Source organism: Microcebus murinus, chromosome 25 (assembly GCF_040939455.1).
Source record: "Microcebus murinus isolate Inina chromosome 25, M.murinus_Inina_mat1.0, whole genome shotgun sequence".
Classification (NCBI taxonomy): domain Eukaryota; kingdom Metazoa; phylum Chordata; class Mammalia; order Primates; family Cheirogaleidae; genus Microcebus; species Microcebus murinus.
Genome location: NC_134128.1, coordinates 23149212 through 23174765, shown reverse-complemented (window position 1 = coordinate 23174765; position 25554 = coordinate 23149212). Strand labels below are relative to the sequence as shown.

The following is a 25554-nucleotide window of genomic DNA, read 5'->3' as shown; positions in this document are numbered from 1 at the left end:
GTCTATTTATAGTTTGCCACAATAAAATACATGACCCTTTTCTTTAATTCAACTCTAGCAATCATCCATAGTCTGTGATCATATCAGTCTTAATTCTCTATCCATTCGCCTACATCTCCTGTCTTATTTTGCAGTAAATCCTAGACATTGTATCATTTCATGTGTAACTATTTCATTATCTATTACCTTCATCATCTTTAAGAACTTTTTTTCTTAAATACAATAAAATGCCCATTTTTCACAAAACAATATAAAACCCAAACAATTCTTTAATATCAGATTTAGTGTTTATACATTTTCTTGATAGTCTTGTATGTTTTTGTTTTTTGTTCCTTTTGTCTGTTTGAATTGGAATCCAGGTAAGATCTATACATTGTGATTATATATCTTAAGTTCTTTTAATCTACAGGTTTCCCCTCTACCTCTTTTTTCTTTCTTTTTTTTTTTTTTTTTTTTTGAGACAGAGTTTCACTTTGTGCCCAGGCTAGAGTGAGTGCTATGGCATCAGCCTAGCTCACAGCAGCCTCAAACTCCTGGGTTCAAGCGATCCCACTGCCTCAGCCTCCCAAGTAGCTGGGACTACAGGCATCCGCCACCACGCCCAGCTAATTTTTTGTATATATATTTTTAGTTGGCCAATTAATTTCTTTCTATTTTTAGCAGAAGTGGGGTCTCGCTCTCGCTCAGGCTGGTTTCGAACTCGAGGGATCCGCCCACCTCGGCCTCCCAGAGTGCTAGGATTACTGGCGTGAGCCACCGCACCTGGCCCCTCTAGCTCTTTTGTTTCCTTGCAATTTTTGTTACTGAAGAAACCGTGTGATACAGGATTTTCCTGTAGAGCTTTTCACAGCCTGAATATTTATGATTGCACCCCCACGATTACTATGTTCCTCTAGTCCATATATTTTTGGTAAGTTGGTAGTTAGATCTAGAGGCCTGACCCATTTTGTTTTAGGCCATGTACTTCCTCAGAAAGTACATAATGTCTTCTTGGGATCACTTGTTTCCTTGGAGGTTACGGAGTGATGACGTGCCTTCATCAGTCCTGTGTTTATTAACGCGAACACTCTGTAAAGAGAACGGTCCCCTTGTCAGCCCTTTGGTCACTCTGAGGTACTGATTTATAATAAAGGCAGGACGAACGCTTGATCTTTTCAGCTTCGTCAGTTTTCAAAATAATTAGTTTCATTCATTAGCATTCTCTAAAAGTAACCAATGATTTTTTTTCTTTTTAATATTATGAACTCATGGATATAAATAAATACATTTGTTTTGCTTTGATTCATTTCAGTTCTTATTCTCACTGATGCTTAACCTATCCATCTTTGGCTATCGAATGCTGCTTCAGGATGGTTCCTGTGTCCTTTTGACATGACCTCACCTCGTATCTAGGGGATGAGTAGCCTCTGTGCCTTCCAGGATGACAAGTTATTTCAGGCTCGCTTGTATGTTTTTTTCTGCTCCATTCCTGGAATCAGTCATTTCTGAAGGGAGCCTGGTTTCTTTAGAAAATGGTAGAGGCTGAAATCTGAACATTAGGAACACTTCATTCTCCTGGGTTAGTCATTGTTGGTAGGCCTTTTTAATGGACAGAGCTAGGAAATAAATATAAATTTAATAAAATAAGATATGGATTTATATTGAAATATAAAATTCAAATCTACAGCATTTTTACTTAATCTTGTCAGTCTTACCATCTAGAGCTCTTTCAACCACACCAAAAATCCAGGTTCTCGGGAACACTAACCTAATTACTCATCCGATTTATCCCATGGTTCAAAGACAATAGTTTGCATTACTATAGATGATACAGTTATTAAAATCAGTTTATGTTTCCTTGTATTTTTCAACTTTTTTTTTATCTATAGGTTATAGTATACTAGGGATGTACAGTCAAATTACTATTTTTAAGTTATTAGACCAGTTCCTTTTTTGTAATGATGCCAACAACTCATTTGTTTTTCAATTTTTAAGAATTACTACTTTTTAAATGTAGTTTTATCTTAAAATTATGTAGAATTTCAAAGTCAATTCTACAAAATCTCTTATTCCTATGCATGGATGGCTCTTCTACCCTATTCTTTCTTTCAGATGAAATCTGTTCCTTTTAATTTTATTGTTTATCCTTCCACTTTAAAAATATATAAGCAATTGTGTATATATTTTTAAATATAGCATATATAGATACAGCATATAATCCCACTTTCTTGGATAAACCATAGCATAGTCTCTTTCATTATGTTTTGTTTGTGTGTGTGGTTTTTCACTTTGCTTATCTTTTGATTTTTAGGAAGGTTTGTGTTTTTGTCCTAAGGATTATCTTTATACTGATAGCTTTATATTAACATAATGTCTTTAACTTCCTCTTTTTGGCTATTGTAAATTGATTCCTTCCTATGGGCATTATTTTAGTTAACTAGCACTTATCCCTCCCCTCCTTCTCCCCTGACTCAAAGTTGTATCTCTTGACTCTTGGTTAACACATTTAAGGCACTAAGTGAGCTTATTTTACTCTTCATGTACGCTTACCATGCTCCCCCATTTTCAAGAATAGTTTTGCTGTAACTACAAGTCAGAGCATTTAGCCATTACCAGTGACAATACCCCGATAGCCATTAAGTCTAAGTTCTACATATTTAATGCTCAGCACCAGTCCTACGTTGAGTCCTTTCTAGTTGTTTTGGTTTTCTGAAGCTCATTCTCCAGCACGGCTTTCAGCAGCCCATGGGCCACAGGCAGTATCTGGCCCACTCATGTTTCTATATCGTTCACGGCTGCATTCACGAACACTGCAGCAGCAGCACTGAGCACTTGCAACAGGGACCACAGGATTGTAAAGCCTGAAATATTGACTCTCTGGCCCTTCGCAGAAAAAGCTGGCTGACCCCTCCCTGCTCTGCAGCCAAGTAGGTTCTCGGGCCTCGTTCATGGTGTTCCCTGAATACTTGCAAGTTCACGTTCACAGTTGTTTGTTTGCAACTTTAATACCTGTAGGTTAGTTGGATGTGTGTGAAACCCATGGCTCACGTTTGCTTTCCTTGTGTGTATTAATTATTTTAGTCCATTGTTTTTAGGCGTAAAGTGTCTCTGTTGAAAAGTCATAGTATGTAGTTTCGGGTCATGTTTTGTTTTGGGAACATTTTTTCTTGAATTATAGTTTCTGGTATTGTTTCCCTTCTGTACCCTTTATATTATGTTGGATCTTCTTTTAATCTTTTCTATGTATCACTTTCTCTAAAGCCATCCTTCTTTTTCTCTTATGCATTAGTCATTGTATTTTTCGTTCTGAAATAATTTTTATATTTAGTTCTTTCCTTAGTTCTGTCACCTTTCATTTCATATCTTCCTTTCTCCAGTCACTTAATTCCTGAGTTTTATGTTCTTTCATTGCTTCTATAGTTTTCTTAATTTACTTTATGCTATACAGATGTTATTGTACTCCACATTCTGTTTTCTTATAAGAGTTTTAAGTGAGATTCGTGATTCTTTGTTGTTCACTAAGTGCAGTGACTTTCCCTGTGTGTTGGAGGAGAGGAGTGGGCCAGGATGGCCTTTCCAGCTGCATCACTCTACAGCGCCCTCTTCTGTTGGGTTCACTAGGTGACCTTTGAAGTACGATCTCATACTTTCTAAGATGTTTCTCTTCTGCTCCCTCTCTCTTTAACCTGGAATTTTTCTTGTCTTTGCTTCCGTAGCCCTGTTCTCTTTGCTCTGTTGCCCTGGATTCTACACCTAGCAGTTTTTCCCAGGGCAGTGTTAGTTTTGAGAGAGCGTGTGGTCCAGACTGCTGCAGCACCTCTTTGCGTGGCATTGTCCTCGCCCTCAGCCTGAGCATCGATGCTCAGAGCCCTTGCCAGGCGAGGCTGCTGCCCCAGACAGGCGTGCGGCTGAGGCTCCACTGGAAGTTGAGGAGGCTGTCCTCTTCTCAGGGCCGTGAGGAAGTCCAGCGGCCTTCCTCCTGCCTCTCGGTGCATAAATGCCATTGCCATGTGGGTCTCATCACTGTCCGGTTTGTCACTCTGCTCATGTTTTGAGGCTTGAGGGAAAACTTTTTCTCTTCGTTTTGTTATAGATTTTATCTGTGGAGTTTTTTATTTGAGGGGGCTTGGAGGGGGTTGTTTGGTTGGGGTTTTTGTTTTTCTATGCTAGTTGCTCTTTTTTTCTGTCAAAGATTTAATTACCTTTTTACTGAGCAAACCAACATAATAGTAAAGCTGACTGCAGAGTCACACAGTGTCCCCGTGGCCAGAGCCTCACTCTGACTGGGCCCGTTCCACACCAGGAGCTGCTTTTCAATCAGCAAGTCCTTTTCTACCGTGGAAGGCACAGCCTCGCTCCAGAACCCTGAGGCTGCACTGCAGCTCTCTTCCTGGCCTCGCCAGGGACGCCACACAGCATCCTTGTCTCCCACAAATACCTCGACCCTGATCGGATGTGCTAGGCACATGGCCTGCGCTGCCGGGCGGCTCACACCACAGCCTGGACCTGCCACAGAGACTTCTGCTCCGGGCCCTACTCTAAAGCGTCAGAGCAGAACTCCCAGATAGCGCAGATGCTCCCTCCAAAAGATGAAGAGTCCTGCCCAGTGCCGTGCCTCAGTGCTGGGGGGTGCAAGGTACCACACCCAGCCTTTACTGTAGAGGGGGGGGTCTCAGAAAGCCTTAAGGCAGTGCTGCCTTAAGATACATTGCAGAATTGTCTTCTGGAGGAATTACAGAGGGGAGCTTTTATCCTCCAGCTCCTGTGTTCCACAGGTCAACAGTGGCCCTTGGGGTGTCTGTCCCTCACACTTCCGGGCTACACATGTCCAAATGCCACACAACAGCATCCAAGAAGCCCAGGGCGGAAGGCAGGAGATAAATGCAGTGCAGCTGAGGCAGGAGGCTGCGAGACTGTGGGACTGTGGTAAATGACAGTGGAGCACTGTAAACTTACATGGTAGTTGTAACCTCAGCTCTTGTGCAAGGTGTACAGTCTACTGGAACGGACCAACACACCCGGTTGCATTTGGTGTGTGGCTGTTGATCTGGCCTATGTGGCAATGGCTAGAGTCAAGGTGAGCTGAGAGAACAGGAGGCTGGGCACTGGGCACAGTGACATTGTCTTCAGTTTGGGGCCGTAGTTGAAGGTCAGGGAAAGTGGGAGGAATCCCACTTACCATCCTGTTACAGAAGCATGTGTGATCTTCTGTACTAGAAATTACCTGTTATCCTGTTAAGTGTGAGATAAAAGTAAAGTCACCACTGACGGTACTGTTACCCCATTTTATTTGCAGTTTGTACTGTCATTGCATAAAAGAACCATTGTTTTGATAATACCAAACTTCTTAGCCTGTCAGACTATTTTGTTTATACTAATACACTAATAGTATTTAATTGATCTAAATTGATGATCTTTTCTCAAGTCAAATTCTTAGTAAAGCTTGGAGACATTCATATTTTTAAACCAATGATTTTTCAAATCTGAAATCCACATATAACTTCATTACTAATTTCTTTCATACTCATCTAGTTCACTTGTCTTTAACTTATTACTGGACATTTTGAAACTCTGGTTTCTTAAAAGTTCTATTTTTCAATCAATGCTTCCTTTTTTCGTAAGATTTTAAATTTTATTTTTAACCTGTCTTTAGTGAGATACATATTAGTAGTATAGGTTTGTAATCTTGAACTGTAGAGCTTTAAAATGGAACATAGTTTTCTCATATTAATATTTAGAAAAAGTCCTTAACATATATCTTCTGAACTATGCCATCTTTTTCATATATTTGTATGATTTTTTAAATATATGTTTAGTAACATAAAATATAAAGGCTTTATAAGGGCTGAAGATACAAATTTTACTGTGATCCATATTTTTCTACAGATTAAAAAATGTGTAGCTGGTCATCTGTAATATCCCTACAAACATCAATACAAAGTTGAAAAAAACAGGTTGACAGTTGCATTTCACAATACCCCATGTAGAGGGCAGCAGAGAATATTTTTCTTTTTGTCGGTAATAATGACTTTCCTAGCCTAATTTCCAACAGCTTGTTACCATTCCAGGTAACAGTAAATAAAAACAATACCTAGACCAAAAAAAAGTAATGATTGCTCTAATTTATCACTAAATTCCAAACATTTTTTCACATTTAAAAGGGGAGAAAAGGTAAGTAACCTGACAGTGCCTTTTCTATACAAAAAGGAAGGAAACAGTATAAACTTTCTCTTTACCTAATTCATATTTTAGGACAGACAGGGTTAAAGGGTTCTTACAAGCAGAACAGATGCTGTAACTTAATCTGGTGTTTCGAAACCAGTAATTTTATCAAAAACTTAGATGCCTTTTACAAAGTTGCATTATTGTTTTTAGATAACTCAGTCGAGTTTTTAAGTCTATAAATTCTAGATATTCTACACAAACAAGACATTTAACCACTCTGTGCCTCAGTTATACTATTTGTAGATAGTTGTATTATATAAATAATTGCTATAAATAACATAATAAAGTACTCCCATCTATTGAAATAGGATCTCTTCTAAACTTAAACAACTGGAACTATTTTATAATCGTTTTACCTATCCTATGCCTTGTTATAACAAGACTTTAAAGCAGCTTATCTTTAAACTTTTTTAATGGTTCCTTTTCTATAAAATGTTGGCAATTATTTCGTGAACACCCGAGACTCAGGGACTTAGGTTTTAAACTTAACTCTATTACTAACACTGACAAAGCATTTAGTATGTACAAGAGCACATGTATTGTTTTACATGTGTTGTCTTATCTGGAAGGTGTGTTTTTTTTGTTTTTGAGACAGAGTCTCACTTTGTTACCCAGGCTAGAGTGAGTGCCATGGCGTCAGCCTAGCTCACAGCAACCTCAAACTCCTGGGCTCAAGCGATTCTGCTGCCTCAGCCTCCCGAGTAGCTGGGACTACAGGCATGCACCACCATGCCCAGCTAATTTTTTCTATATATATTAGTTGGCCAATTAATTTCTTTCTGTTTATAGTAGAGACGAGGTCTCACTCTTGCTCAGGCTGGTTTTGAACTCCTGACCTTGAGCAATCCGCCCGCCTCGGCCTCCCAGAGAGCTAGGATTACAGGCGTGAGCCACCGCGCCTGGCCTGGAAGGTGTGTTTTGATGGCAGCTGAGCAGACCAGATTCAAGTCCCTGTCCAGCCACTGATTGATCAGGCTCCTTTAGACAAGTTTCTTAAACTTTCTCTAAGTCCAGTTTCCTCCATCTTTAAGATGGTGACAATAATATGTACTTCATAGAGTTGCTTAAGTAAGATAACATGCGTATAAGCTCTGTCACCAAGTAAGACCTTAAATTTCCTATTTTTTCACCACCATCTTTCAGTTGCCTCCCAAGAAAACTGAGGAGGACTGGGTAGTGACCTCAGAAGCCCAGTTCAGCCCCCTGGTTTTATGGGCCATTTCGACAAGACTCAAGATGCTCTGAGTGCTAACCAAACATGCATTTGTTCGCTGGTGGCTGCAGAAAGACAGCTGTGGTCCTTCCTGGGAGAAGTAGTACTGTCCTTGAAACCTTAGTCAATTATTTCTTATAGATTAGTTGTCTTTGTAAATTGTCTGTGGCCACTATTTCTCCTCTATTCACTCTTCAACCCCTATAATCTATGTCTGTCTTTACTCCACTGAACTAGCACGCTCTTGAGACCCTCATTAAACTTGTAATCACTAAATCCATGAATCTTTTCTTACCCTCCTTGACCTCTTTGCTGAAATTAACATTTTTTTCATCCCTTGGCTTCTTTCCTTGTTTTTTCCCTTCTGACAAAATTCTCTTTCTCTTGGCATTCCTCCAAAGTTAGATCCTTGGACTGGTATTCTTTTTGTCTAGATTTTCTCTCCCAGGCATTGCATCTAATCCCAAGCTTCAGTTCTGACCTCTGTGTATCTGACTCTTCAGTCTAAATCTACCCTTCAGCCTCTTACCCAAGGCCTTGTCCAACATTTCCAGCTACTAGCTGAATATTTTCATTTGCATGCTCTTCTACCACCTCAGACTAGGTATATCTAAAAAGAAACTTAGAATTTTTTTCAAAACTCATTCCTCTTATTTCTTTATTTGCACTAACAATTACCCCCCCACACACACACACACACTCTCTTAAAAAATCTTAGGCATCTTTGACTTCTTGCATATATCCTATTCCTTTGCCACTGCCCCCAACCTTAGGGAAAGTTCTTGACACCTGATTATGATTTTTGCAATTCATTCAACCGCCTTAAACACCAACCACATGTATCTATTACAACAACATAGCTCTGGTTGTTATCTCTCTCACCGGCTTAATAAAGCCATCTGCTCTGTCTTTACCCACAACCCTGACTCACAGTGTGGGTTCACTTCTTCATCCTCTTCGCATTTTCCTCTTGCTCAAACCTATGAAATATACGGGGCATTCAAGACCCCATCGACAAAGCCTCTTCCGCAGCGTCCTCTTTCCCAGCCATGTCTGACCTTGGAAGACCATTCGAAGTCCTAGCTACACGACTTATTTTGGAATTTGCAAAAGCTGTCTTGTATCAAGCATCTCTTCATGTGATCTGCTTTTACACAGTGGGCTGTTAGCACTTTAGGAACAGATATGAAACCTTTTTCTTTAATCACCCAAGTGATTATACTATATACTTCCTTTTATATAGATTTCTCTGATTCCAATAAATCCTAAGAACAGAAATGTTTCTGTAAGTTATGAATGTCACATAATAGTACTATACAGTTAAAAAATTTTACCATTCAGAATATAATACAGCACTTTGTGTTTTAAAAAAGAAAAGAAAAAAAACTGCATCATGGCAAGCCTACCAAAGCAGCAGAAATGAAAGGATTTAGATGAGGAATCTGGAGACTGTCACTGGGCATGGCTTCAGGCAGGTCCCTTCACCTCTGTAAGCCTCATTTCTTCACCTGTAAAATGCAGGGCTTTTACAGTAGGTCTTCTGACCCTCTTAGGACTATATCAAGATCAGCTAATTCAATTTAGAGAAGAACCTAAAAATGTCATGCATTTTAAGAACAGAAATCACCTTTTATGTATTTGTGTTATCTAATACACAGATACCAAGTTTTTAACACAGAAAAATATCTGCCTGTAAGTCTAAGAAGCACCAAACTTTAAAATCTGAAGAAGCCCAATTATACTTTACCCACAGCCTGATGGGGGGCTGACTTCAGTAACAGTGAAACTGAAGTGCACCGACTGCATTTACCCTGCTCGTCTTCAGAAAAAATGGTGGGAACCATTTTATAAAGACTCTTGATAATTTTACAGCTGTGAAGATGCTTGTATTTCTGTAAAATAAAAGCAAGTTGCCTGTATAATTAGGGTTTTTCTTTAATGTACACAGTTATTTAACCCCGAATTCCTATCTTCTTACTTGGAGTTGTCCACACTACCTTCCTCACCAGGCAGTAGAGTTGTATAGGTCTCCCTGGGCCTAAGCACTAGAGTAGATAACTTAGCAGTTTGTCATTAAATCAGGAAGAGAAGTTTCTGCCTTGCACTCACCGGGCTCCCCCCCCAAACCTTTCCATAAAGCGCTTTCTGTGGCGCAGCCAAAGCGGAGACGCCCAGGTGCGCCCAGCTGCGGGTCGGCTGCGGTCACGTGCGCGCCGGCCCCGCCCCCGCCGGCCGGCCCCGCCCCCGCGCGCCCTGGCCCCGCCCCCGCGCCCTGGGGCCGGCGCGCGCTGCGGGCGGCGGGCAGACGCGGCGCGGCGGCGGCGGGGCATGGGCGCGCGGCGGGGCCCGGCGGGGGACGAGCCCGAGTTGCTGCGCGGCGCCCGCGTGCGCAGCTGACGGGTGCGGGCCGGGGACGCGGGCGCGGGCAGCATGGTGGCGCACGACGAGGTGGGCGGCCTCCTGCCCATCAAGAGGACGATCCGCGTGCTGGACGCCAGCAACCAGTCGTTCCGCGAGCAGGAGGTGAGACCGCGGGGCCGGCGGGGTTGTGGGCAGCCCGGCCGCGGTGCGGCGTGCAAGCCTGACGTGCGTGTAAGGGCTGCGGTCCGAGCCTGGCTTGCACGTGGCAGAGGCGAGGGCGCACGGCTGCTGCACGAGAAGAGGAAAGGTCTCAGGTGTACCCGCTCCTCGGGTGGGGTGGAGCCGCGGCGCCACTCTCGCTGCGCGCACGGGCTTTTAACTCGGTGTGTGGCGCCTGGACTAGGGACGGCGCCGGTGCAGGGGAGGACACTTACGAGCGCCTTCCTTAAAGTTCACGCCGGCGAACGCGTCCCCGCAAGGTGCCGTCCGGCCCCGCGCACGTCCGGCAGGTTCGCGGTGTGCCGCTTTTTCCTTCGGAAAGAAAGGGGAATGTTGGAACATTTAAACCGGCCAGCCATGATTTAAGTTCCGCCCTCCTTGCTTTAATTGTCTGAAGTCTTTTTTTTTTTTTTTTAAGTCTTCATGAACATTTGTCAGAATAAATTATTTTTATGCCATTTTTATGTAATCTCCACAGTTGATTTAACGCCGTGTGGAACTCTACTTGCGCTGCATCATACCGCGGCGGTGCGTGTGCCGTGGGCACCTACCGCGCTATCGCTCTTGCGATAGCAACAGCCTTCCCGTGTTTAACTGCCTCTTGGTCGCGGCGACGGTTTTGCTTATCTGGTTACACGTTTTAAACAAGCACCGTTTGCTGTGTGGCCCAACAAAGCCGTCCGTCAGACAGACGCACCTTTTGGCAGCTGCCGTCTTTAGGAGGCCCACACTGTTACTTGGTGTGGCTTGGCTTCGGTTCGGGGCTTGTTTGCTTTTGGTCTTTGTTTACATGCCTCTGTTTTCTTGGAGTCGTATAGGCATTTCCTCTTGGTAGAGCAGTTCCTCCATGGCCATTAGTGTAAATCCTGAAACTGACCGTCTTTCGGACCAGCGAGAACTGGTCTTTGTTTAGTATCAGATACTGGGCCATGTTTCTAGCATACTTTAGTCCTAAAGCTAAAGACAAACTCTCTTTGGGGTTTTAGAACTAGCAACACAGCCTTAAATAGTTTGAATATTTCTAAAAAGGGACAAAGTCCCGTGTGTGATCATAACTTATTTTTTATCTTTTCTTTTTAAGATTAACTTTCTGTTTACATTCTTCTTATTTTTAAGTTCTTGCCGAGGAGAGATTATTTGTCTCGTAACTCAAAACGAATAAACCCATACATGTACTGGTTTTTTTTAAGTGTCTTGATTTGATTTGCTGTACAAGAGATCCCCCTCCTAAAATATGTCCTCTAAATGGCATCATTAGAAGAAAAATCCTTTATACAAAAAGCTAGATTCTCAACAGGATTTTTCCATGTCCTTGCATTTATGTGTAAGGTATGGCCTAATAAAAGACTTTATATTAATCTTAACAATTTTCTACTTATATAGTTATCCAAAAGACATTTTGAGGCATAAAATATGACTGCAAGGGGAGCATAAAAATGTAATAATTAAAAGCCTGGTCAGAGGGCAGATTTCTTATAGTGCACATGACTGCTTGGCTAAACTAGACAGTCTGATTAAAAATTAACCTAAATAAACATAAACTTATGTTAAGAGGGTGTTGGGGTTTTTTTTTTCCCTCCAGGTGAACTTTAGACTTGGTGAAGGCTTGCCTAGGGCAGAAAGTTCCTTGAGCCTGTAAAACTTGTTGGTATTCTGTTTATTCACCTAGATTTTCAGATTGTCTTTAGAAGAAGGAGTATAGTTCCAATATCCTTATCTGTCCTTTAAACTTATTGTACTTGCCTAACATGTTTCCCGGATACCAAGACAAAAAAAACAATAACAACAAAACCATTGTATATCTCAGACTTACTTTTTGGTAGGTAAAATAAGTATATTCCTACTCCGCTTTTTCTTCATTGCCTCCAAATACTGTATCCTCTCTACAGAGAATGTGCGTGTACTACCAGTTCTCTAAAAATACTGTCTTAGAAACACGTTTTGTGAGGATGCAAATGTTTAGGTACTTAGTAGCCAAACCAGGATTATTAAAATGGTTCATCTAGACCTCCAAAGAAAACTACTTTTGGTTGCAGCTCCCAGGGGCCAAATCCTAACCTGTATTCCAAAAGAGACAAATTGTTGTCCCAGTCTTTTAGGTGGCCCAAGAATGCCTAATCCGTATCACTGTTTCACAAAAGTCTTCTTTCTGTATGATATATTTTTTTCAAATAGTGTATGTATACTGACATTAGTAGCAAGCCATACCTTTACATTTCATAATCACACTTTTCAAGGCTTTATATTTAAATTGTTCATACTTTTAAAATATGCTAAAAGTTGTATCTGCCGAATAATCTTCCTATATATGTTCTGTGCTTAAGGCAGAAAAGTTACTGAGTCCCGAGGCATGTGCAAAAAGTGCAAATGTGTCCACCTCCTGTCCCTCCCCCACCCTTATTTCCTGATTTAGCACCATGCTTCTGCCCAAGACATTTTAGACATGGTAAACTCTGAAGAGTAGCGTATCTTTTGTTGAGAAGTGAGATCATAGTTGGGTTTTGTTTTTTTTTTTTCATGTTTCTAATAGATTTTTTTTTATATATTGCATTGATATTTATAGTTGGGTTTTTTAAGGACTGTGGAACATATTTAACCACCAAATACTGCTCGTCATAATATACACCCTCAAGAAATGACATAAAGTCCATGTTAATTTCGGAAATGTGCTTTAGATAGATTTACATTCAATTATCAAAATTCTGTAGTTTTTATTTTAAATATCACACAATTTTGAGTTACCAGGAAATAAGAAATTGTACAGTCACTGATCCTATAAAGATAAGAGTTTTTTTATCACTCGTGATTTTATGTAATAAAATAGACATCAAAAATTCCTTTCCTCCCAGCTAGACTAACTTTTCCTTCCTTATTCACTGGGAGGAGCACCTTTCTCAAGACCTTTAAATTGAAATTAGCCATTTTGCGATTTACTGGGAAGTCACATTTGTTACGCTTGAAACAAGGAAGAGGAGTTAACCTCTGTTTCCAAAGAGCAGAGCAGAACTTTCTGACAACTGCTTTGTTTGTGGTTAAGGTTGGCGCGTCTTACTTTGTGAGGTAATTCTAGCTCCAGTCCAACAGGAGCCCCTTTGTGCCGCCTTTACTAAGTGGAAAGGAATGCGTGTGCCGGCCCCGCACACGCGAGTGTCACTCAGTCCGCGCAGATGTGCGCCAGGCGCCGTCTGTACGTCCTCAGCCACATACATGCATGACGTGTGCTGTGTCACCACAGATCGCCAGAGTTTCTTTTTCGGTTAATTGAACCTTTGCATGTTCGTGGCTTTGTATTCAAAGTATTGCTTTGGAGGTGATTATTCAGGGGGTGGGGTCGGCCTATAACTCCACCTCTTAAGGCCTTCAAAGTTCTGAATTCTCTTTGATTACCTACAAAGTCTCTTCAGTAGTTCACATTCCTTTCTGATATGTATGTATTCATTTAGGGGTTTTAATAAGTCTGATTGCTCCTTTGGATAGTCAGATCACTTAAATTTCTTTCCAGGTAGTTTTAACTTTTTGTGCCAGTTCATTATTAAATTATCTGAAGGGATTCTTTTTACTCAGTTTCCTTACCCCTCCTTTTTACATGACTTTAGTCATGTCAAAGAATTTTTAGAAATAATATTTCTTCTGTTGTTTTTAAATAATTTTTATTTTGAAGTGAAAATACAGTTTTAAAGTATATGTCTGGAATTCTCAACAAATTGTTTTTGTTGAGTATGCCAGAATTATCAGAGGCACCAAGTACAAGTAGTTATGGTCCATAGATATTATAAAGAATAGACCTACCTATTTTGTGATCTGGCATTCTTTCTTTGAATAACTGTTTGAGTCACCTAATGGTATGCCTCCATTTTCCTAGCAATAAAATGAGAATAATGCAATTTTTATAAAGTTCTTAGATCCTTGAATAATAGTGATATATTTGCAATATTATTACTGTTTCTGAATTTGTGTATATTTTTCCTCTAAGTTAATAAATTAATGTATGAAAGAGGATCCAATTATTTATGAATCCCAGTGTTTATGTAGTAAGTGGATACCTAAAAAAGAATGCTAGTAATAGCTAAAACTTAATATGTGCCAAGCACTATCTGAGCTCTGCTTACTCATTTAATCTTCACAGCTTCATAAGAGAAGTGCTGTTATTAGCCCCATTTTACAGATGAGGAAACTGAGGCGCTTGGTGTGCCCTAGCAAGTGGTAGAGCCAGGATTTGCATCCAGTCAGTCTGACTCCAGTCCCTGGGAGCTCTTTTAACCCCTCCCCTGCCTTGACTTCACCACTTTTTGACCCAGTCCATTGTCAGACATGTTTGTTTAAAGGTTATTCTCTAACTGAAGTAGTTAAGAATGAAATTACATAATGTCTGGGATTTGCTTTAAAGTACTTAAGTAGGGCCAGAAATGAAGCAAATTGTAGTAGAAATGTTGAAGCTGAATGAGAGATACATGGGATCTGTTATGCTATCCTCTGCTTTCATTTATTTGAAATTTTTCATAGTTATAAGGCTTTTAAAAAAGTTATTCACCCCATTAAACTGTAAAAAGTTCTGTCGAATTTTAGGATGTAATTTCTTTGCTTTAATTTTAGTTTTTCTTTTAATGGTAATATGTTCTCAAAGTGGTATTCGAAGATTTGACTGGCCTTTCTTACATCATTTATTTTGCAAGTTACTGCTACTTGTAGTGTTCTTACTGTTTTAACAAAGAACAACAACATTCATTTTGAGAGTTTTGTGTTTATGTATTTTATAAAGATACAAAAATTGTTTTGTGAAAGGGCTTAACTTTGTCCAAGCTTGTATGAAATCATTGTACCTGAATACATAGTGTAATCTGGTTTTGTTTTTGTAGGAGCCAAGCAATAAAAGAGTCCGACCTCTAGCTCGGGTCACGTCCTTGGCAAACTTAATCTCTCCTGTAAGAAATGGAGCGGTCAGACGGTTTGGTCAAACAATACAGGTAAAAAAAAAGGGGGGGGGAGGTGTGAGAGAGAGAGTCAGGGTACTTTTTATAGAAGCCTGCAATTTGTTTTTTTCTGAGCTGTACAGACAAGTTTGCACCGTTACACTTAAATATAAGTTTTCTTTCTGTAATATGCTAGAAAGGAATATTGTTACCAAAACAATGTTTGCATAACCTCGTTATATTAATTTGCATCTTATATCACTGGAGTAGTCTTGGCTAGTTCTTATTCACGAAAAGTAGTTTTGGCTGATAAATATTTTAGAATGACAGGTTGGAACTTGTATAAATGATTTTCCATGTTGAAAATTCTCAGAATTTTATTCTTCATTTGTCTTTCTCTGCTTTAAAAAAAAGAAAAAGAAAATAATTTACTGTTTGCTCCAAATCTTACATTCTCTTTTGTTCACCTTGGGTTTTTTTTGTTTTGTTTTGTTTTTTTTAAGTCATTTACGCTTCGTGGCGACCACAGATCCCCAGCCTCTGCCCAGAAGCCATTCAGCAGGTCGGCAGCGCCGACGCCTGCCAAAAGAAGGAGCAGCGTGCTGTGGTCCGAGATGCTGGACGTCAGCACCAAGGAGTCGCTGACCACCAGGGAGATCAAGCGTCAGGAGGTACGCCGGCATCCGTGCCCGGACCCTGTTTGTTGGCCTGCACTGAAAAAGGATCCCTGTTTTTTAAACACGTGTTTTGCCAGAAGAACAGGCTAATAGTGTCTATGGCAAAATTAACTTGCATTTTTTTGTGTGTTGGAACAACAATCTTTAACACATGACATAATTCAAAGTGGCCAATGACACTTTGTATGGGTGCTGGTCGTCAGGTTAACTCTGATGGGGTAAAACTGTTAAAACATCCAGCAGCCTCTTATTTTGAGATTCCATTCTGAGTTACAGTTTTCAGACTGAGTCACTTTAAAAAATACTGTTCAAGGCCAGGCGCGGTGGCTCACACCTGTAATCCTAGCTCTCTGGGAGGCCGAGGCGGGCGGATTGCTTGAGGTCAGGAGTTCGAAACCAGCCTGAGCAAGAGCGAGACCCCGTCTCTACTATAAATAGAAAGAAATTAATTGGCCAACTAATATATATATACAAAAAATTAGCCGGGCATGGTGGTGAATGCCTGTAGTCCCAGCTACTTGGGAGGCTGAGGCAGGAGGATTGCTTGAGCCAGGAGTTTGAGGTTGCTGTGAGCTAGACTGACGCCATGGCACTCACTCTAGCCTGGGCAATAAAGTGAGACTCTGTCTCAAAAAAAAAAAAAATACTGTTCAAAATATCAGTTAAATAATGTAAAAATATCCATTGTATATAGTTTTTCTTTCTCGAAGGAATGACCTGAATTTTTGCTGGGATGTTTTTTAGGCAATATATGAAATGTCCCGAGGGGAGCAAGATTTAATTGAAGATCTCAAGCTTGCAAGAAAGGTCAGTAACTTTTTGTCATGTGCCCTAGTTTTTAAAAATTACATTCCACAGATTCTGAAGGATAATTTTCTTAAAATTAGAAGTAAAAAAGTAGAAAACATCTTCTGGTGAATACATTTTTTAGATGAGGTCTGGACACATCTCTTCACCTATGAGTATTAGTAAGAGTCTATTTGGGGATTGGCACACACTTTGATTTCTTTATGTGTAGCAAACAGAATCCACACTGGCTTCTGTATAATTAGTCCTGATTGTACCCAAATATAGATCTCTCATGTCTGATCTCTGCACATTTCTACCCTCTGACAGGCCTACCATGACCCCATGTTAAAGTTGTCAATCATGTCAGAAGAAGAACTCACACACATATTTGGTGATCTGGACTCGTACATACCTCTGCATGAAGGTTAGTTATGCTACTGAATTTTCATTAGTATCTGAACAGCAGTAGCACAATTAATTTTAAATCTAAACTTAAACCTATTACAGATCTTTCTGTGTTTTTACACTTCAGATTTGTTGGCAAGAATAGGAGAAGCAACCAAGCCTGACGGGACAGTGGAGCAGATCGGTCACATTCTGGTAAACTGGGTATGTGGCGAGTTGATAGTTTCTTACAGATGTGCCTTGTAGCAATTGCTGATGAATATCAGATTTATGTGATCTCATAACTGGACTCTACAAACAGACAAGGCATTAAAACTAAATTCACAGTGATAATAAGTAAAGCTACAGTCTGTTTAAAAAAATAAACTTCATTAATGTTGCAGTTTCATTTGTATTACAAATCTGTTTACAAATGTGTTCTTGCTTGGACAGAATTCGCACATTATGTGCTGTTAATTATCCATTGCATTCTTCCACTCGACATGTAAGCGCCCGCCGGGTGCTGGGCACTGTTTGAGGCGTGGGCGCTGGGGACGCGCTGACGAAAGGCAGGCCCTGCGTTTACGATCAGCGGGGACTGGCCCAGACATAGGCGGCCTCGGGGCTGGGGATCAGCGTGGCAGAGGACGCTCAGGTGTCCTGGGAACGCGCACTGCAGGCCTCTCTGAGGTCAGGCAGATAGAAGCCACGAGGCTTCCGTTGGATTTAGCCAACTTAGGAAAATTTGAAGAGCATTCTGATGTTTGCCTAGAATACTAGCTTGCTTCTATAATTATCTGCAGGACAATGTCCACAGCTTGTTAAAATGCTCAAGCATAGCTGTACATTTTGTGTTCACGTGCACAGGCTTGTTGACGCACTCAGTCGTAACAGGAACTCATCGTCTGTCTTTGATTGCTCCTCAGCTACCAGGCTTGAACGCCTACAAAGGGTACTGCAGCAACCAGCTGGCAGCCAAAGCTCTGCTTGACCAAAAGAAACAGGATCCAAGAGTCCAGGACTTCCTCCAGCGATGTCTCGAGTCTCCCTTCAGTCGAAAACTAGATCTTTGGAGCTTCCTAGATATCCCTCGAAGCCGCCTAGTCAAATACCCTTTACTATTGAAGGAAATTCTTAGACATACTCCCAAAGACCACCCTGACGTCCAGCTTCTAGAGGACGCTGTAAGTAGTCCCCTCAGGGATCCTTTTGTTTTCCAAGTTTATGCATTAGGTTGCCTTAGAAAGTTAGAAAGTGATACTCTCCAATCTTACATGTATTGAATCAGCATAGTGAAGTATTCTGTTGTTTCAAGTACAGGGACGTTAGTTCACTGTGCACTAAGCAGTAAGGAGATGTCCATGTGACGTGCCTAACACATTTTATATTTGTGTCTCAGTCAGGGGGCTCGATTCTAATCTGGTCTCTTCACTAGGTAGCCATGTGACTTTGGACCAGCCACCCAGTTTGGCTGGGACTGTTTGATCATCTGTAAAATGAAGGGGCTGGCTGAATTTACAGACTTCTAGATTCCCTTCAAGCTTTGAAATTCTTCTGTCTCGTGACATTTTTGTCTCGTGGGGAAACAGGATGTGTTAGCATACTGAATACTGAAGTTGCTCCGTCAAACTTTTGGTAATTTTTAGGTATTGATAATACAAGGAGTCCTCTCTGACATCAACTTGAAGAAAGGCGAATCCGAGTGCCAGTACTACATCGACAAGCTGGAGTATCTGGACGAAAAGCAGAGGGACCCTAGAATTGAAGCGAGCAAGGTCTTGCTGTGCCACGGGGAGCTGAAGAACAAAAGCGGACACGTACGTGCCCCCACGCCACGGGGGGCGGCCGCGCTTCCCCTTCCCGCCCGGTTTAGTCTTCGCGTGTAAATTACGGAGCGGGTTCGAAAGAGCAAATGCGTGAGGTAGTGCAGGAAGGCTGTCTTGGTGGAGAATCATTTAGTTTTGAAGCATAAACAACTTATTGTCTGGAGTTCCTTTCTAAGTATACCATAAGTTCCATAACGTTTAATAAAAAAGTAAATCCTTCAAAAAGTTTTTGAGTAGTTTATAGAAATAGTTTTCAGCACTATTCAACAAATTTCTGAAGCAGATTGAATGAAAGCAAATTTATTTTAAAAAACGCTAATTTACAAAGGTACCTGTTAGAACTAAATACAATCATGGAATGGTATTTTTGTTGGCTTTTCAAAAGCCCAATTTATAAGTTGGGGTTTTTTTCTTTTTTTTTTTTTTTTTTTAAGAAAAAGTTAAAATCTGGCATCTCTGATTTCCCTCATGAGGCATAGTTCTTTATTTAAACTATTAATTTCGTGTGGAACAAAATGGAACCATTAGTATTTTACCAGCTTGCATTTTTAAGTCCCTACTTTGTTAGAGAACTGTGGTATATGGTGCTGCTGTTTCAGGTCATGCTGCTCTTGGTAGGTCTTCATGATGCACAGTGTTACTTAACTGTTGCTTAATCTGATTTTACATGCCAATAAAAACAAAAAGTTTTATGTAGTCTGAAGATAGAAAAATCTTCCAGATGAAACATGTACAGCCTTGAAATCACTCTTTGAGGTCATTTGTGAGGGAGATCTTAGAAAATAAATCTGATAAAACTAATAGTCCAATCAACTATTTCAACAATGTATGTCAGCCACTTAAAATCATGAAGTTCCATATTTAGAAGGCATTTGTTCCCATTTCTCCAGAAACTTTACATTTTCCTGTTTCAAGACATCTTGGTTCTGACCCGGCCCGTCACTCGGAATGAGCGGCACTCCTACCAGGTGTACCGGCAGCCCATCCCCGTCCAAGAGCTGGTCTTGGAAGACCTGCAGGATGGAGATGTGCGAATGGGAGGGTCCTTCCGGGGGGCTTTCAGCAACTCAGACAAAGGTAAGATATGACCTTTAAAATAAGTTAAATAAGTACAGGCTCAGAATCTAAATGAATTTGATTTTAGCCTTTAAAAATTCTAGGCCGGGCGCGGTAGCTCACGCCTGTAATCCTAGCACTGGGAGGCCGAGGTGGGAGGATCACTCAAGGTTAGGAGTTCAAGACCAGCCTGAGCAAGATCGAGACTCCGTCTCTACTAAAAATAGAAAGAAATTAATTGGACAACTAAAAATACATAGAAAAAATTAGCCGGGCATGGTGGCACATGCCTGTAGTCCCAGCTACTCGGGAGGCTGAGGCAGGAGGATTGCTTGAGCCCAGGAGTTGGAGGTTGCTGTGAGCTAGGCTGATGCCACAGCACTCACTCTAGCCCAGGCAACAGAGTGAGACTCTGTCTCAAAAAAAAAAAAAGGATTCTAAAGATGAAACGGTTCTGTCGTCCTGTACTCGTTGCACACTCACTGGGTCGTCAGGTGCTTTGTGGCTCTAGCACCAGCAGGCGTATCTAAGACTCGGTGCTTATTTAACGCATCCACCTAATTGCCGTGCGTGCTACGACGTTCAGACTAGCGCCCATGTTAAGATTGTGAGAACACGTTCTCTAGAATAAACATTTTTAAGTATGATTTCATTTTTCCAATTCCCCCCCCCCAGCTAAAAATATCTTTAGAGTTCGCTTCCAAGACCCCTCTCCGGGCCAGTCTCACACTCTGCAAGCCAACGACGTGTTCCACAAGCAGCAGTGGTTCAACTGTATCCGAGCCGCCATCGCGCCGTTCCAGCCCGCGGCCGGCCCGCCCGAGCTGCAGGGCCTGCCCGAGCTCCACGAGGAGCGCGAGGAGAACAGCCCTTGCGCCGGGAACCTCGGAGCCCACAGGAGGGTGTCCGCCGTCTCCGGCGTTACTCAGGCAGAAGTGGACGAGAACGTTCCAGAGTGCGGCCCCGGCGGGCAGGCGGCAGAAGACGCCAGGAGCGAGAAGGCGCACCACACGCGGCCCGGCTTCCACAGAGCCCGCGGCAAAGCCCAGTCGAGCGGCAAGCGGAAAGAGACTGTGGTGTAGAGGAAGCCGAGTGTGGCCAGGACTGTTTATTTATAAATGTGTACAGTTTTGTTTCTCTCGTGATGCGAGCGTCCGTAGGGTTGCTCTCCACCACCAGTTGTAACGTTTCCATTGGTTTTCGCCCTTTTTCTTTCCTCTGTCTTTTTTTTTTTTTTTGATGGCAGCTAAAGATATACAGATTGTTAAATTGCAGTCCTTTTTTTTTAATATGTTTTCTCTGATTTTTTAGAACATGCAAGGCTAGTATTTTTAATCGGATGAGATGTTTATGAAATGGGTTTTCTCCTAATTCTGGATTCGTGACGCCTCCAGTTACCAACCAATTGTGTTATATTTACAGTATTCACCAAAACTTAGAATTTTGCAAATACTGGAATTCTACCAGTGTTTCGTTGATAAACCTTGCATGTGAAATTTGAAATTTTTACATTGTATCTAAAGTCCACGTGGAATGTAGATTTGGAGTATTTCAAAATTTACACTGAAACATAACTTACTTGGAAAACAAACCATAAAACTTAATAGGTTTTTCATTTTATCAACTGGAATGCCTTATATTAGTTTTTCACTGCACATTCCTCATTTTTTCATTTATAACCTGCCAATTATTTAATTTTTTTTATTGTAAAGTAGTTTTTAGTATTTGCTTTTATTTTTTTTTACTTTGATGCCATTTCAAACTGGCATGCCTTTATTTTTCTTCCTGATTAAAAATGTGTGTATGTGTGTGTGTGTGTGTATATATATATATATTTTTTTTTTTTAAATCATATGAACTTTACCAAGTGAAATCAAGCCATACTGTGTTTGAGCCAATTAAGAAAATTGCAGTTTTTAAAGTATAGGATTTCAGGGTGGTGAAGACACATGAAATGACCCAGCATGTTTCAGGACTACTGGGAGAAAGCCACTTCACGGATCTTGTTGAAAGTTTCATTGTTGTCTGAAAAGCAAGAGGGAAGGCGATTGGTAGTAAGTTTAAAAAAAAAAAAGGGGGGGGAAAGAGCGTAGTTCTGTCTTAAAGTAAAAATGTCTGGTTGTGCCAGAGCGTGGCGGAGGGGAAGCTCTACTTGAGGGTGTGTAGTACGTTGTGGAAGGCTCGAGGGGATGGAGACGGCTTGCCTGGGTTTGCAGTGCCAGCAGACGATGAGCTGGAAACAAGTGTGTTGAACGTTTGACCATATGTAAAGTCAGTTTTGGTGGATTTATTCATAAGTTGGAGAAAAGACTGTGTTTGTCAAACGTTCTGTTAAAATGGGATCATAACCTCTAAAGCAGGGGGGGTGTGAAGGCCCCGTGTGGTGGCGGATGTACAGTGTGATGGCCGGGTCAATGGCAGCCCTCGTGTGAAATACATTTGGCCAGTGGAAGTGAAAATTGGAAAAAAGACTGTAAATAGTTCGATCTAAATGATTTCTCTGTATAAATGAATGGATATAATTAAAAAAAAAAAAACACACACATGATCACCCTGAAGGTTTCTTGCCTGGTGGATGTTTTGGGGGCATTTGCTGGAATACGTCAGCGTGGCGAAGGAGGGAGCAGCAAGCCTCACAAAAGTTTGTTGGGATCGTACATACTTACACCTTTGAATGTCACTGATGAGTCAGAGAGAGGTTCAGTTGGGTCAAGTGTTGGGAGTCTCGTGAAACCTTCTGAGAACCCTGTAACAGTCAGAAATAGCAATTATATTGAAGACAACCGAACATCTGGGCACTTTCTGGAGATGATAGTAAAGCCACTAGCAAAGCATCCTGACCGATTTGACTAATTTCAGGTTTTAATTTAGGTGTCTCGGGCTGTAACTTTGGAAATTCAAATCGACAAGTGTACGTTAACACCAGCGATTGCGATCTGCAGCACCAGCAGGCGAGACAGCTGACGATTTCTAGAGGTGTTTATGGGATATCACTCCTTCCAGGATCCACCTCGACCAGCTTCTGAAGTTACAGAAGCAAGTGGTAGCTCAGGTGTCATCAATGGAATGATGTTTTATTTGAGACTGTATCTTCCTTTTGTTCCCTCAAGGGAGAGCAAGACCCAGAAGAAACTGGATATTTCTTCAGAAATAGCATCTCTGGTCTAGCCCAGTAGTTCTCAAAGCTTGTCTGGGCGCCGGGATCCCCAGGGTGCTAAAACAGTAAAAGTAACAGCCTCACCCTGGAGCCCGGCCCCGTGCTCCATTTCGCTGAGTCCGGATCTGCACCGGGCGGTCCCAGCCCAGAAGGGCGTCTCCCTCAGGGCCCCACCTCTCGTCTGGACGTGCACACAGGTCCGAGTCTCCGGCTTACGTCTCCCGTCTCCCTGGTGTCGCTTAAGACATAGCTGACCCGGCAGGTGTTCTGCGGCTTCCGTGCCACCTGGGTCCACTTTCTTTCAGGCTTTCCTGAATATGCAGGTCCAGCGCAATGCTCATCTCACATATACATGGCTACGGTGTTAGTAATTAATCTTACAAGCATCAGAAAAATGCCTAAAGTCCCCATCTGTAAATCTTGAGGACTGAGGGGTGGGAAGACCTCAGTGGCCTCTTTGTAGTCTGTCTTCAGTGCACTCCTCCTCCGCAACTGCGCCCTGTCCCTAGAGGTGACACTGGCCGGTTGAGTGCGGTCTGTTACGTTTAGAAGTCTGAGGAATTCAAAACATGGTACCTTGAGCCTACAAACTTGGGCTTTTTTTTTTTTTTAATTCCTAGAGGACACCCGCGGAAGAGTAACGCCCTTTGTCCGTGGAATCTAGTTCCCACGAGAGGAATGGCCTTGCAGCCCCCCTCGATCAGCAGAAGAATAGAACTGGGTCCAGGAGGGTTTTGGTTCCTTCTGTATGTCTGAGCAGTGCCCAGAACAGACTGCAAGAGTGAGACCTCGGGGTGGTTGCGAGAGTCCAGTGGTCCTTAAACTAGTCAGAGCACGAGGATTTGGGACTAATCAAAGCTGTGGATCGTCTCCCCGGGAAACCGTGTGCATACACATCCACACGATCTGAGAGGCTCAGGGATGGGCCCCAAACCATGCGCTGATACCATCTTCCACACTTCTGGCTGGTCTGTCTTCTAAGTCACTTATGATACTTTCGACTGTTCTGAATATGACTTTCATCGGGATGATATAAAAGTGTCAAGTATGCTTTTCTGTAAAGGATTTTCAATTTGACTTCACACAGTCCTGGCTTAAAAATGCTACCCCTTTCCCAGCCTTGTTGGCTCTAGAAATGTCGTCCTCTGTTTCCCAAAAGGTGGGCCGGCCGCTCGTGAGATGGCTGGCAGTGGACCTGCATTAAACCAAGCGCCTGTCCTAAGCACAAAATGACACTGTCGGGTAGCTAGGTGCACAGGAGTCTCACGATGAATGAGGATGTTGATTTAAAAGCGCTTGAGACCGTCAGAGCATCAGTTAGGAAAATAACAATGGATGGAATCCCATGAAATATGTTAAATCCATAGCTACATTAACAATTCTTTTAAAAATAGCCAGGGATGATGTCATGCACCTGCAGTCCCAGCTGCTCAGCAGGCTGAGGCCAAAGCATCGCCTGAGCCCAGGAGGTTGCGGTGGCAGTGAGCTGTGATCACAACACTGCACTCCAGCCTGGGCCACAGAGCGAGACCCTGTCTCTAAAGAGAAAACCAGAACTTACACAACTCCAGGTCTCCTGTATTCGTCCAGCTTCCAGCTCCTCAAACCCCTTAATAACCCCCCTCCAAACCCCAGCCTTTGCTTTTCAAAAGAAAGGCAGAATGTTTATTTAAACACGGCTGCATTTGCTACCTACCATCTCACACAGAAACTGAGACCTTTTGCTTGAATTTCACAACCGATGCCCTCCCCGTACCACTTGGCAGTCGTGTTAGGCTGGCCTGGATTCTGGGCCTCCTCCTCTCCTCCCTGCGTCCCTCTCCCTCCATTCTCGCCTCCCTTGCCTGCACCTGCGTCTCTGCCTCACGGATGCGGACACCACAAGCCACGTGTGCTGAGGCGATGAGGACGCACGAGGGAAGTCCCCAGGTCCCCAGGACAGCAGCCCCGTCAACCCGACCCTGAGAGTTTTCCAGATTGCCAGCTATGGGACTGTCACCCGCGAAGGGCGACAGTGTTGCAGTATTTGGTAATGTTTGCGCTGTGGCGTAAACAGCTAAGGCAAAATGAGCTGGAGTCGGAGGAATCGGATAATCTCCCATAGAATCCAGGTTTCTCAACAGTGGCTGCAGGGGTGGGGGGCGGGTGGAAGGGTTTTGTTTTCCTCCTGGACAGAGCAGGACAAGCAGGGACGGACCTGTCAGGTGAGACCTGCAAACCTGTGTAGATCGCCGTGTCTGATGACCCCCATCCCACCAGCTGAGAACCTGAGCTACACAAACAGCAAGTGACGAGATCACACAGCTGGTCTGTGGCCCAGCTGAGATTACATGCACCTGTGTGGCGGCCCATCCTCCCCCTAGCAGCCCGGTGATCTTTCTAAAGCAAACATCAGTCAGTTCAGAAAAATGTTAGAGCACTAAAAATCGTTTTTTCTAGGCTTAAGGTCACACATTTTCACCACGGAAAATTTGGAAAATTCAGGAAAGCATAAGAAAGATATTGCCTCAAGAGAATGAGAAGACGAGGTGCAGACTAGGAGAAGATATTTGCAAAAGACACACCTGACAGAGGACTGTTATCCAAAACGCACAAAGAACTCTCAAAACTCAACGGTAAGAAAACAAATCACCCAATTAAAAAATAGGCAAAAAAAAAAAAAACAAAAACGTGACCAGGCCGGGCGTGGTGGCTCACGCCTGTAATCCTAGCACTCTGGGAGGCCGAGGCGGGAGGTCAGGAGTTCTAAACCAGCCTG

The 25554-nt window shown here is 42.3% G+C and overlaps 1 protein-coding gene across 2 annotated transcripts in view; it reads left to right on the top strand.

Annotated features, from left to right (window-relative positions):
• NET1 (neuroepithelial cell transforming 1) overlaps window positions 1–22184 on the top strand; it is a 36276-nt gene extending 14092 nt beyond the window's left edge. The window contains exons 1-10 of one of the 2 annotated variants that reach the window (XM_020284112.2): window positions 9723–9940; window positions 14854–14961; window positions 15411–15578; window positions 16329–16391; window positions 16701–16797; window positions 16906–16982; window positions 17684–17941; window positions 18404–18574; window positions 19474–19660; window positions 20315–22184. In XM_020284112.2, coding sequence (XP_020139701.1) covers window positions 9848–9940; window positions 14854–14961; window positions 15411–15578; window positions 16329–16391; window positions 16701–16797; window positions 16906–16982; window positions 17684–17941; window positions 18404–18574; window positions 19474–19660; window positions 20315–20721 — 1629 coding nt within the window. In that variant the 5' untranslated portion in view covers window positions 9723–9847 and the 3' untranslated portion in view covers window positions 20722–22184. Of the gene's footprint in view, window positions 1–9722; window positions 9941–14853; window positions 14962–15410; window positions 15579–16328; window positions 16392–16700; window positions 16798–16905; window positions 16983–17683; window positions 17942–18403; window positions 18575–19473; window positions 19661–20314 lie in introns of those variants that run through there. The other variant, XM_012741253.3, reaches the window with a different exon arrangement.
• The last annotated feature ends 3370 nt before the right edge of the window (window positions 22185–25554 follow it).